The sequence below is a fragment of the Dermacentor andersoni genome, chromosome 8 (genome assembly GCF_023375885.2).
Source record: "Dermacentor andersoni chromosome 8, qqDerAnde1_hic_scaffold, whole genome shotgun sequence".
In the NCBI taxonomy this organism is placed as follows: domain Eukaryota; kingdom Metazoa; phylum Arthropoda; class Arachnida; order Ixodida; family Ixodidae; genus Dermacentor; species Dermacentor andersoni.
This window is the reverse complement of record NC_092821.1, coordinates 134,409,269-134,421,247: the sequence shown is the minus strand read 5'-3', so window position 1 is coordinate 134,421,247 and position 11,979 is coordinate 134,409,269. Positions and strand designations below refer to the sequence as shown.

Genomic DNA, 11,979 nt, shown 5'->3' with positions numbered 1-11,979 from the left:
TTATACAAAAAGGCACCCGAGATCTACACCACGCCAGACACAGGCGAAGGCGTCCACAAATTCCGAGGACTTCATCGCCAAGTCGCACATCTCTTGCTCTTCGCGTGCCCCACAAAAGTTGCTGCAATAGCTCACGTAAAACGTTTGCACGGGCGACAGGTTCTCCAGAAATTTTAGCCTCAGAGGCAAACCGTCTGCCTCCGCGACCTTCTTCGCCGTCGCCAAGGCTAATTCAAAGGCGAAGAGGTCTTTGATTTCTTGCCTCTCCTTTGTCGACACCGCCGTCGTAATCTTGCACGTCCTTTTTTCCTCCCACCAAGTGATCTTGTCTCCTGTGGCGTAGTCCAGCAGCCTTCCCCGCTCGTCCACAGATTTGACCAGCTGCCGGAGAAACTGGAAGCCCAAACCAGCGAACGCCATGACCGAGTTGCCGTACCTGAGGTACTTCGGCGGAAACACGGACGGAAGGTCGAGTAGAATGATGTTTAACGAGTAGATGTAGAGAATATCCTCCGCGTAGCCCCTCAACTTAGCCGTCATCAAGGTCCCGTGGTAGCGATCGGACAACGCAGTCCTGAGAGCCGCTCGCGTCTCACGCCAAGACGCGTAGAAGTCCTGGGCACGCACTGATGGGAAGCGTACGTAGAGGGCATCTAAGTCGTGGAGATTGAGGAAAGGCTGGGGCGGCCACAACTCTCGAGATAAGACGAGAGAAATCTTTGCTTCTGCGTCGGCCTTCGTCGTGTTCGAGACGCCCTGAGATGCGCGCACTGCTTCGATGAGACCGCGAGCGGTTGCGTTCATTATCTTGGTCACCTTAAGACGCTCATGGCTCGGTAGGTGGTTCAGGAACATTGCCTGTTCTAGCGCTATGCCGAAGGACTCGTGAACCGCCACGAAACAGAGGACGTGCGCCAACAAACCATACTCTGACGCGCCGCCGCTGGTTAGACCACTTTGAGTGCTGACGGATTCAAATTCGGAGTTGGCTACCCAGGAGTAGGAGTACGCAAACATCCACCCCAGGGCATTCAGCAACCTTGGCGCTGGGATGTTTTCCATCAGCCTAGTGAGGGTTTTGAACTGCCGGGTGTTCAGTATAAGTACCGCCGTGTCGATCGTAACGTTCAGTCCTGCGGGCGCCAAGTACTTCCTGAGCAGATCGACCCAGTTCTCCAGCTTGAAATTCATCGTCAACCGCATCATTTGCAGGGGTACGAGCGTGTCGTACGAGTCTTCTCCGCCTTCCATGGACAAGACAGCTTCGCGAACATCCGTTTCATCGCGTTTCAGTTGCTCTATCTCTACGGCGTGATTAAATGACGCACCTCGAGTAACGGTACCACTGCCGTTCTTGAAGCGCACGATGAACTGCGCTGTTCTTTCAACCGCACTCGCGTACTCCACATCGTTTAGCGTGCTCACTTGTTCCATTCGAATCAAAGGCACGTGCCCGGGCTCGTCGATTACCACCACGGGGCCGCCAAGTGTTTGCGTTTTCAGGTGCCATAGCCGCACGTCAACCCAAATTGACGCCCTCCAGTTGATGCTCAAGTCCAGGAGAACGTCGACCACATCGACAAGCCCAACAGATCGCGACGCCTGTAGCGGCCACGGAAGATTTCTATCTTTCATGAACATCGCGAAGGACATCGCTTGCTGATTGCGTTCTCTCTGCAGGCATAGTGACAGCGCTGAAAACGCCTTCAGTGTAGCGTCGGAAGTGTTCTTTACGGTAAGCAGCTGCTGAAGATTGCCAAGGATGTTGTTCACTTGATTGGCGTAGAGCCGGGCCAACCTGCGAAATAAAAATCGAGGCCATTTCCCAATTTCCACAGATTCTTGAATGCATGTGCCATCGCAACCTCTCAGTATAAATTCAGTGCAACCTATACAATCAGTGGTGGCACTTCTGTTTAAATTTAATTGGTTTTCAAGTTTCATGAAGTGCTTCTTCTGAATTAGTGTATATTCTCTGCCATAGGCTTGTCAAAATTTACAATAGCCGATGACTTTCCTACTATGTCTATTACTTGTTCTACTTTGTCATCTCTGATTCTGTGTCGAATTCAAAATTTTCGTGTATCCTTTCGATAACGCTGCATTATATACTCGCATTTCTGTTTTTCAAAATGAATGTTAGAATATTTTGTACGTTACATTAGTTTTTATTTATGTTCAATATTTCATTTTGTGCTTACTTTACCCCTACTTCTTGGGCCTTTTAGGCCTGCAGTAGTTAACAAAAATATGAGATAACAACCGTCTATAGCAGTATTGACCACACAGAATACGTCACCCGCTCTTTGTTCTACAAGAGCTGTGGTTTCAGCATCGTAGGAATCAAGACTGGTCCGCCAGCAGTACATATTGTTCCTATAATAAATGTTCAAAATTTCACATGCTTTTGCTTTTACAGTTTGCTTCTAACTCCATGTAATTGTGCACCAGAATGCCGAATGAACCCGCCTTTTCTTTCTGCTTCTTTTTTTTTTTTGTCGGAGCGGCCGGCACAACGGACGCAAATAAATAGAGATTTATAGCTGAGCGGGTGTACAGGCCAGGGGGTCCAGCGAGCGAGCAGAGATGGCAGCGAAGCGCAGCACGAGAGGAAGAGTTTTAGCTCAGCGATCCCTCACTCGTTCGAGCGGAGTGTTTTGCTGATGCACCTGTAGAATAAAGTCGGAGTTACTGTGAAAAAATCCGTATGCTCGCTTCAAGCTCTCGATCGCGATCGTCCACTTCAAATCGTCGCCAAACGGTCTCGTTCCCACAATCTCTCGCGGGATGCGGACGTCCCCTTCAGTGATGAAACACCTCCGAGGCTTTTCCGCCTGCAGGTTGAAGACGACGCCGACGACATGCTGCTGTTCGTGCAGGTGGCCGCCATGTTTGTTTCTTTAGAGGGCCCCTCACCAGGTCTGGAGAATTTGAGCTGACAAGCGCAGAGCATACAGTGCGGCCCGGCGATCGAGTTTACAAAGAAGTTCATCGCTACGCGCCGCAGAAAGGTCTGAAATTTCAATGCGAACGCCGTTTTTCCTCCTCTTCGCGACCGCTGTGCTTCGAGCCGGACGGTGACGTACTCTCGTCCCTGCGCCTACATACCCGGGTCCGCAGTGTGACGCCGCTCGTGGTAGACACGTGACTTCGAGAATTATTCAAGGCACCGTCTGGTATTTGTGCGATCTGTTGCTTGAATTGACGAATTGAAGCGTAAAGAAATAATGAAACACATAAACGGAATGTCTAGGTGTGTTTGTGTTTTACTTCGCACCGAAGCAAGAGAGATGGGTACTTCTGCTTCGTCTGCTTGTTCCCCTGGTCGTGCAGTCATGTGGCAGGTACTGAAACTATACCATTTTCTACCGTGTTGCAGCGGCGTGATCATGCTCAGCGATCCGCTTGTTCATCCTCAGTACTCGTGTAGCACTTAATTATACCGCTAGTCATGTGTCCTTGAGCGCTGCGCGAACGAGAGAACAGCTCGCACGTGACGCTGTCAGCGGAAGTGCGTAGCACCGAAAAAAAAAGCGTGGAGAAAAAAATTGGAGGACGCTTAAGCTTCGCCTTCAAGAGTGGAACGCGATAGCGTAAATCGCACCCCGTTGGCATCGCCCACTCATTCGCTCGGCATGCTCTTGACGAGACGAAGGGGAGAAGCGGGCGAGTGGCGCGCCACCTGTCGGGTCAGCGCCGTACATTGCGAGGAGGGGTCTTCTGTGTTTGCTGCAAGGTGGCTCTGCGTGTGCGCCAAGTACAGAAGAAATGTAGCGGAAACGTACTTCGCTACTCGTTTAACTGCGACTTCTGTAATTTACATGTTCATAATTACCGATATACACCGCAGTATAACTTCCTACGGCGCGTTTCTAAGGCAACACCGCATTCACTAGAGGCGCTTTTGTCCAGCTTTGAACTCACGGCTGAGTGGTAGCGGCTTCGTCTCACACTCCGGAGACCCTGGTTAGATTCCCACCAAGCCCATCTTGCAAGTTCTTTTTATTTTTGGATTGCCTTCCGGGATTGTTCGCTCACGGTCAACACCGTCCACGCCGACACCGACGACACCGGCTTTTCTGCGACACGAGCTCCTTAACGCTGTCGCGTTAGAAAAGTGAACGCGGGGCCCATGACGTACGCGTCAGGCGATTCTCGAGGTCCGGTACGGGAGAACGGAGGGAAGGAATTTCGCTTGCGGAGGCTAGACGGGATGACAGGAGAGAGTGTCTTGCTTGGCTGTGGAGCCCGCCTGCTGAAATCATGGTTTCGTGGCACTGAAATATTGCTATCTTGGCTATTAATGAGCTGATTTGAAAAAAGTCTTGCGGCAGAACTCTCTCTAGAGGACACGCAACTAGCAGGGTATGTCCAAAATTTGATATGGGGCCTGGTGAGGGGCTCTTCAAGAAACAAAGATGGCGCGCGCTAGCCTGGGGAGACGAGACTAGCGTGCGAGCGGCCCGCTCCATAAACACTCTGGCCGCCCCGGACTGTACCGCGCATGCGCTATGGCGTCTCCGCTCTCCCGCTCTGCCCACTGGCCCGTAAAACCGCTGAGCTATAACTCGCTAGTAAAAGGTATCACAATGGATTGGGTGTAATGATCAAGACATTTTCACCTCCCCAGGTACCTTGCATTCTAGCGTATGTATGTTTGCAACAACGCGCATCAGTGCTTGTAGCTCTTTGGTGTGGATTTGCTTGCACTAACCCTTTTCGGTTTTGAATTTATTCGTTCCTTGAAATTACATAAAATTTCAAGAAGAGTCAGGGACAAATGGCAAGGAGTGCGTGACAGAGGTCCCTCGCGCCGCAGACTAGGAGCCAGTACAGCGCATATATTACAATACGCATTTGCATATAAACAATCTTTGTAATTGGAGAAGTATGGGAGAGGCCTTTACCCTGCAGTGAGCGTAACCAGGCTAATGATGATGATGATGATTATGCTGATGATACTGATGAATCTGTAATTATTGAAGTCTCCAGGACAAATTTGTCAGTAGGTAAAGCAGTGGTGCCTTTAAGGTTACACCGAACGAAGTCCATTCACCATAAATCACTTGCAATAATGACAAGCAAAAGATCTAATTATAACTGGATCGCGGAATCAGAAGTGACGCGAATGTTGGAGAAGAAAAATATTTCACTTTACTACCGAGAACGCTGAAGCCAAGATACACAATGTTGCATGTCCTCCGATCAATACATATACTACCGTGTTTAAAATGCTCGACAGATAGTACCAAGAATTTAGCGCGTTTCTTCTCCCGATTGCTCGAAGTAAACGAATGCATCCCTGCGGAGTTTGAAACCTGTTTCACGCGCTTCGCATTGTCGGCGAATCCGGCCTTAGAGCCAGCATGGGTTTGTGCTACGCGGCACCTGCTACGCCACGGCAGATAACGAAAGGTTTGGAAGTCTCCGTAGCGGTCCTGCTTCCCGCGAAAGCACTGTGTGACGTGCGTTCGTGCGTCACAGAAAGAGAGAGAGAGAGAGAGAGTGCTCCTCGCTCTTTGGTGGAAGTACGGCGGTCGCTTGGTCCGAGGACGGTCGCAGTCAGTCGGCACATGCGAAACAAAGCTCTCGCACCACTGGCGTAACTGCCCTGGCGTCGCTAGGCAGAGGGAATCACGTGACATAATCGCAGCAGGCGAAACGTGGCTCAAGGCGCCCATCCCACCTCGTCCTTTTTCTTGGACAAAAGCCACGGCGGAAGCAATTTAGTTAGAAAATTGGAATGTGGAAGGGAAGCGTTGGCATTTATTATTTCGAACCTTAAAACCATCTGAATGCTAGCTATAGGGGCTCGTTGGTACGGCATATCTTATTTTGTTGTGGCGCAAGCTGAACGACTTTATTTTATTTCATTTATTAAACACAAGTAATTTCCCCTATGCTGTCCTTGGTATCAGTGTTTGTTGGCTCCTTATGAAAGGACGACAGAAAGGCACATGTGTGTCTTCGCTTGGCACACAGCGCTGTGTGCGTCAAATGTGTCTTTCTGTTGTCCTTGTCGTTCAGCTTAAGCTACCACAACATAAGATATGAAGGCCACGGGCAATGACAGAGAGGAAAGAACCAGGCCCAATTACTCGTCTTTTTTTTTTTAGTAAGCGTAGCAATAATGAAGAAAAGGATTATGACAATCGACGAAAAGACAACTTGCCGCAAGTCTGTGCCGAGCCCACATTTTCCACATTGTGTGCCATGCTCTACCACTCAGCTACCGCGGCCTCCCTTCTTCTCGGCTTTCTTGAGTATTTGTGTATGTACAGTAGGTGTGAACATCGGACGGTTAGCCAGCGCTGCCCATTGCTATAACAGCGGATGTGATTTTTTTTTTTTTTTACCGCCGGTCTTACAGCTGTGGTCGGGACACGTCATGCCTGTTGACTTCATCTACAGTTCGGTGCCACCACAATGCCTTTATCTTTTCTCTCAGCAGCATGGGCATGCCAGCTAAAATGAAACGGTAACGCTTACTACGAGTGTGTGTCCGAGTATAATAAAAATGTATCGAAGTAATTCTGCATGGGCACTGCAGCTGTAGCAGTATCATCCTTCTAGCGATCACGTCGTTTTTTTTTTTTAGCTCACGACTGCGCACAGCGCAAATTTACGCACAAGCCACATAGGACATTTGCACATATTCTCTTAGAGAAATCGCTGCACGTTACCGTTTTTAGACTCGACTTTCACAACTTACCTCCAGGCCGGGTCGATCTCGTCGAGGCTGCCGATTCCCTCGTCGGTCTCCCTCCAGCCGTCGTCGGGTCGCGCCTCTCCGCCGTCGTCCGAGCGCGCGCCGCTGCCGCACACGTACGCGTGGAAGCCCAGGCAGGGATCGGCCGACGCGTTGAGAGTGCGCAGGATCTGCCGGGCGTGGTGGACACAGTCGTCGCTGCCGCAAGCGCCGCGGTCGCTGGCGAACGGCGGCCTCATCAGGTGGTTCGCGATGAGCATCGTCAGCGCGGCCAACACCAGCACGAAGATGCACACCACGCAGGCCAGCCCGGACTTGGAGACGCTGCGCTTGCCGACGCTCACCGAGATCTGCTCCTGCGGGACGTTTTGCTGAAAGGTGGGGAAGCAGCAGTTGTGAGGGCCTCGCGAGGTCGTTCGGTTTCAAGCCGTTCGGAAACGTGTGAGCCGTGTTCTATGAAAACAAAAACGAAACTATAGAACGGGAAGCTGCGGGCCTTGTTATCTCGTCCGATCCGCGAAGCACGCGAACCAAGGCCGCATCGGACTCGGTCAGTATTTGGGGGGGAAGAACACCTGGGTGCAGTGAGTCATTATATGGCACCCCTCGATTTCTCGCCACCCCGTGGCTTATAGTGGCTATGGCCCTGCGCTGCTGAGATCGAGGTAGGTCACGTGCGGGATACGAGTGGCAGCCGCCGCATTTCGATGGCAGCAAGATGCAAAAAAACGCTCGCTTATTTATAACGGATGTTTCAGCGAACACTTTCAAATTAAAAAAAGAGAATTCTGTAGCAGATAGCACAATTGCAGCCCATAAGCTGGTCTAGTCGAAGAGACAAAACATTACTTGCGCAGAAAGTCGAAATGCGTAATCGACTAATTAACAACAAATCACTGATTCAGTTTTTACATAATTACCTTTTGGCACTTACTGCAGTTTACAAATTTTAGCCCAGGAGTTCAAAAGACGGATTCACTTCCAACGAATTCTCGGCATGACATCAATTCTGAGATACTAATTCCCGATCTCTGCAGTGAAATGCATTGGCATGCCAATTTTGTGATTCAACGCATAAAACGGCGTTTTCTTAAAACAATGTACGTGGAATGGTCGACAGTGCATTTTTACTGCAGAATTCACGGCGCATATCTGGTATATGGCTCCTTCCACACATTTCTTTTCAGGTGGATACGCCTCGCAGTCACGCCAGCTAGAATTTGTCATTTTCAATATGCGCCATGGGGTAATTAATTAAAAAACTAATTAGTGAATGTTTGGTAATAGGTCGATTATGTATTTCATATTTATGTGTTCAAGTAATGTCGGTCTCTTCGAGTAGACCAGCTGATAGACTAGAATTGTGCTATCTGCCACTGGCACTATTTAAAATTTTTTGGAAGTGTTCGCCGGAACACCGTGTATAGAGGTGCGCCTTATATTGCAGCACATGGTCGACAATGATTCGGAGGGCTCCATTACGAAGTGCTTCATGTCTTGGATTTATCGCGTAAACCTCCATAATTTAGTTTTTTTTTCTTTTTGGCAAGTTGGCGGAGATTCATGCTACGGAAAGTAAGGAGTACAAAAGGTGGACCCGAGAAGAAGGATAAACACGACATTGTTTGCGTCCACTCAATTATTATTCTTAGATCTCGGTTTCGTGCATATGCCCTCGCGCGAAAATATGCGCCGCATTTCACGGAAAGACATAAATGACCGTCAAATGAGTAGAATTCTGAACGTTGGCAAACATACTCGACGAAAACATGTCGCACGCAAAATCTTTTTGTCAGGGATCTACGCGAATTCGCGTCATACTCGAGTTGCATTTAATTGCGAAATAGAACTGCGGTGACTGCTCACCTCAATGGTTCGTCAAGCTCTACACCACATGCTAATAAGGAAGGAAACATTTTTCAGGAGGCCGAAGCAGCTGTTACTATGCACGTTTAACCCTACATCCAGCTGAATCGCTGATGTTGCCAATTCTCGCCTTCAAATAACTGACATTTCATATCGGAACTATTGCACGAATTGTAGTTCTATACTACAGAAACGATGCTTCGCTAAGGACAGAGAAGGACGAAAGGGCGTCGGCACCGATTAACGCAAACTTTTAACTGAATATTATCTGTATCCGAGGCGTCAGATACAGTCGCACAGTTTGACCCTACACTCCAAAAAATGTTTACACCCTTTGGAGTGCCCCTTCTGCCACACAACGATAATCGTCACCTGCCTTGATGCGTTTCCTTTCTTGAAAAGCGCCGCGCCCGCTACTTTCCTGTCGGGAATGCTATTATGCTGATAACGCGCATGCCGTTCCTTACTGGAAAGTACCAGGCTCGCAGCGTTAAAGAAAGGAAACGCATCAAGGCAGATGACGATTATCGTTGTGTGGCAGAAGGGGCACTCCAAAGGGTGTAAACTTTATTTAGACTGTAGCAATTCTTCTCTCCGCTGAGTTGTCACGTGTGCAAAAGGCATGCTGTCGCATTCCTGTATATATATATATATATATATATATATATATATATATATATATATATATATATATATATATATATATATGCAGAAATGCGACAGCATGCCGTTTGCATGCTGTAATAATTGTAACAATTGTTTTTAATAATTGCACTGGTTTGACAGTGATTATACAGTGAATATGTATATATATATATATATATATATATATATATATATATATATATATATATATATATATATATATATATCCACTGTATAATCACTGTCAAACCAGTGCAATTATTACATGGTCTATGCGCGCTTCTTTATGAAGTTGCATGCACTTATGTGAGAAATGCCCACTGCTGTAGCGCAGTGACTATAGGGCGTGAAGCTGCTGCATTCCAGGTTGCGGTTTCGCGTCCAGCCACCCTGACGAAATGATGCAAAAAACGGTCATGTACTCATCTTTTTGATACAGTTTGCAATTACTGCAAACTGACCCCTTGTTGCATCATTAACGTCCGCCCATTGAAAGGTACACGACGGTTTCCTTTTATTTTACATTTCCCCGCCCGCATCGGATCGATCGCCTATGCCGTCGGGAATGGCACCCGCGACCCCGCGCGCAGCAAGTGCAACGTCATAGCGACTGGTCTGTCTAGGCCGATCAAGGAATATACGATGCGCGCCGGCACACTCACACGCCGCAGGCTGTCCCGTGATCCGCGCCTTCCAGGAAGCGAGTTCGAGCGGCGCCGATACCTCTGCGACGAACTGCGTCGACTGCGGGGTCGCTCGAAAGAACCCAGGCGACCGCGACTCATCTGGTCGTTGTAGAAGGCGGACAAGTCGGCCATTCGGGAGCCCACGACGAAATCCGGTAAGTCGAGTTCTGGGTCTGTCGCGAGCAAACCAATGCACGCCGGGAGTGGGAGCACTTTGTAAAACTCCGTCCGAGGACATTGCCAAAAGCTTGTTGGGCTTGTTGTTGGAAATGGGCTTGTTGCATGCACATACTCGACTTAGACACTTGATACCTACTAGCTAGCGGTTTCAGGTAAAACCGCGTTCTTCAGCGGTGACAGGGTTGGAAAAACAGCAAGGGATTTTTCTTTTTCGTACCAGCGAGCATCATACGCTCGTGTTTTGTAACACAGTGCCGTCTGAGAAAGGCAATCATTCAAGCAGCAAGAAAGCTTTCCCTAGTACGCAATAGCCTGTCGCCATAAACAGGCGCAACAGGCGCCTTTCGTTGCGGTCGGTCAGTGGTCACACAGTTTCACATGCGATAGATGCTTGATAAAGTGTTTGATATGATAAAGTTTTGCCGTAGGGACAAGACGCCATGCTGATGACAAACGTTTGATGGTAACTTCCAAGCATCTTTATCGTATTCTCAACGCGGATTTTTCTCTGGCGCCGCAGCATACTATACAGCGGGTATGATGCATGCTGAATGTTCTGTGTTCTATTTTGCCCCCGCTTCAATGATACCTCACCTGTGAACGCACTGTTAGGCTAGTCATCTTAAATTTCTTCAATGCCACCAACGACTGCCCTCTAACCCTTCCTGTTCTTGGCTCCCGCTTTACCCCTTCGTTTTGAGCTCACGTTGCTGTCACCTTACAAATCGCTTCAATCAGAGGGTACAATACACTCTCATCGACACTTCGTTTGTTGCATAACGCACATAGGCCTTCCAGCTATTTAACAGGCAAAGGATATTTAAATCAATTTGGCAGCTAACCCCCTTTTGAACGGGATGAGTGTGGGGTGGGTGGGGGACATCTGTTTCATGCGGAGTTCACAAGCACGACGTGTTTAATTTATCCTCGCAGGCTTCCAATGGATTGCGTTTTTAGGCGTGCCGCAGTATTGAGAAATCGGCATGTACTATTACAACTCCAGGAAAATCATTATTCTGCGGAGTATAAAGTTTGAAACATGGTTTATGGCGGAAGGAAAAAAAAACCGTAGTCTGCGGTTGCCACCCCTGTCATGTCACATTTCGAATTTCAAAGCGAATGCTCTGTACGTACCGCGGGACGATTCTTTGCTTTATGTCCCTGCTTGAAACTAGCTCATCCTGAGCGATTACAAAAAAAAATATATATACATGCGTTGATATTCTCGCAAACCTTAAGACTATTCCGAGGCGGGCGACGCCGAGTTCATTTACCTCGGTCTAGTGTCTGCCGTCGTAAACATCTTGCTGGCGATACCACGTGACGTAAACAGAGCCCTTAGTCTTCAGATTGTATTTGCTAATTGTTTGGGGACCTTGGATGTTTTAGGGGTTTGCTTATACTGGTCCACGTAGGATGAATTATGAGGCCAACTGTGCCCTTAAAACCGACGGCATTCACAATAGCACGTAGTACGCCCAACTGCCACCACACTTCTGTCCCATAACACGCACTCATGCTCTTCTAACTTACTCAACTTGGTGTGCCACGGCAACAAAGCATTTAATACCTCCATATGGCCGAGAATAGACAGACGTCAAGCTAAAGCGCCTATAGGTAAAGGCAAGCCTCAATGAAAGACAGCATCTGATTATGAAACGAAAGACGTAAATCAGCTTGATATAAATCAAATGCCGTTTATTATCCGTTATTTATTGCGTTGTCTTGTTTCTTCTTTTCTTCCGCCTGCAGAGAAAAAGTTATTTATTCTTTTAACCGATATGCACTATTGCGGTTCACGTATGACTTTGCTAACGATTGCTATGCGCACCTCTCCCTTCACACTTTCAAAAAGACTGCTATATTCTAGACAGAAATATTCCAAGCCCGCGT

General features: G+C 48.3%; 1 protein-coding gene across 1 annotated transcript; it reads right to left on the bottom strand.

Moving 5' to 3' along the window:
• Nucleotides 1–10,038, bottom strand: LOC126526039 (uncharacterized). The gene is made up of 3 exons (XM_050174039.1): nt 9,883–10,038; nt 6,713–7,080; nt 1–1,798 (listed from the first exon to the last, which is right to left on the bottom strand). Exons 1-3 carry the CDS (start codon nt 10,036–10,038, stop codon nt 1–3), a joined length of 2,322 nt encoding a protein of 773 aa, XP_050029996.1.
• Between the last annotated feature and the right edge of the window lie 1,941 nt (nt 10,039–11,979).

Bases quoted from the DNA above. Each gene is read 5' to 3' on its own strand.
- LOC126526039 (XM_050174039.1), bottom strand. From the start codon at position 10,038: ATGGCCGACTTGTCCGCCTTCTACAACGACCAGATGAGTCGCGGTCGC. The intron at 7,081-9,882 runs GTGAGTGTGCCG...CCCACCTTTCAG, and splicing joins CACGGGACAGCCTGCGGCGT to CAAAACGTCCCGCAGGAGCA. The intron at 1,799-6,712 runs GTAAGTTGTGAA...TTTATTTCGCAG, and splicing joins GAGATCGACCCGGCCTGGAG to GTTGGCCCGGCTCTACGCCA.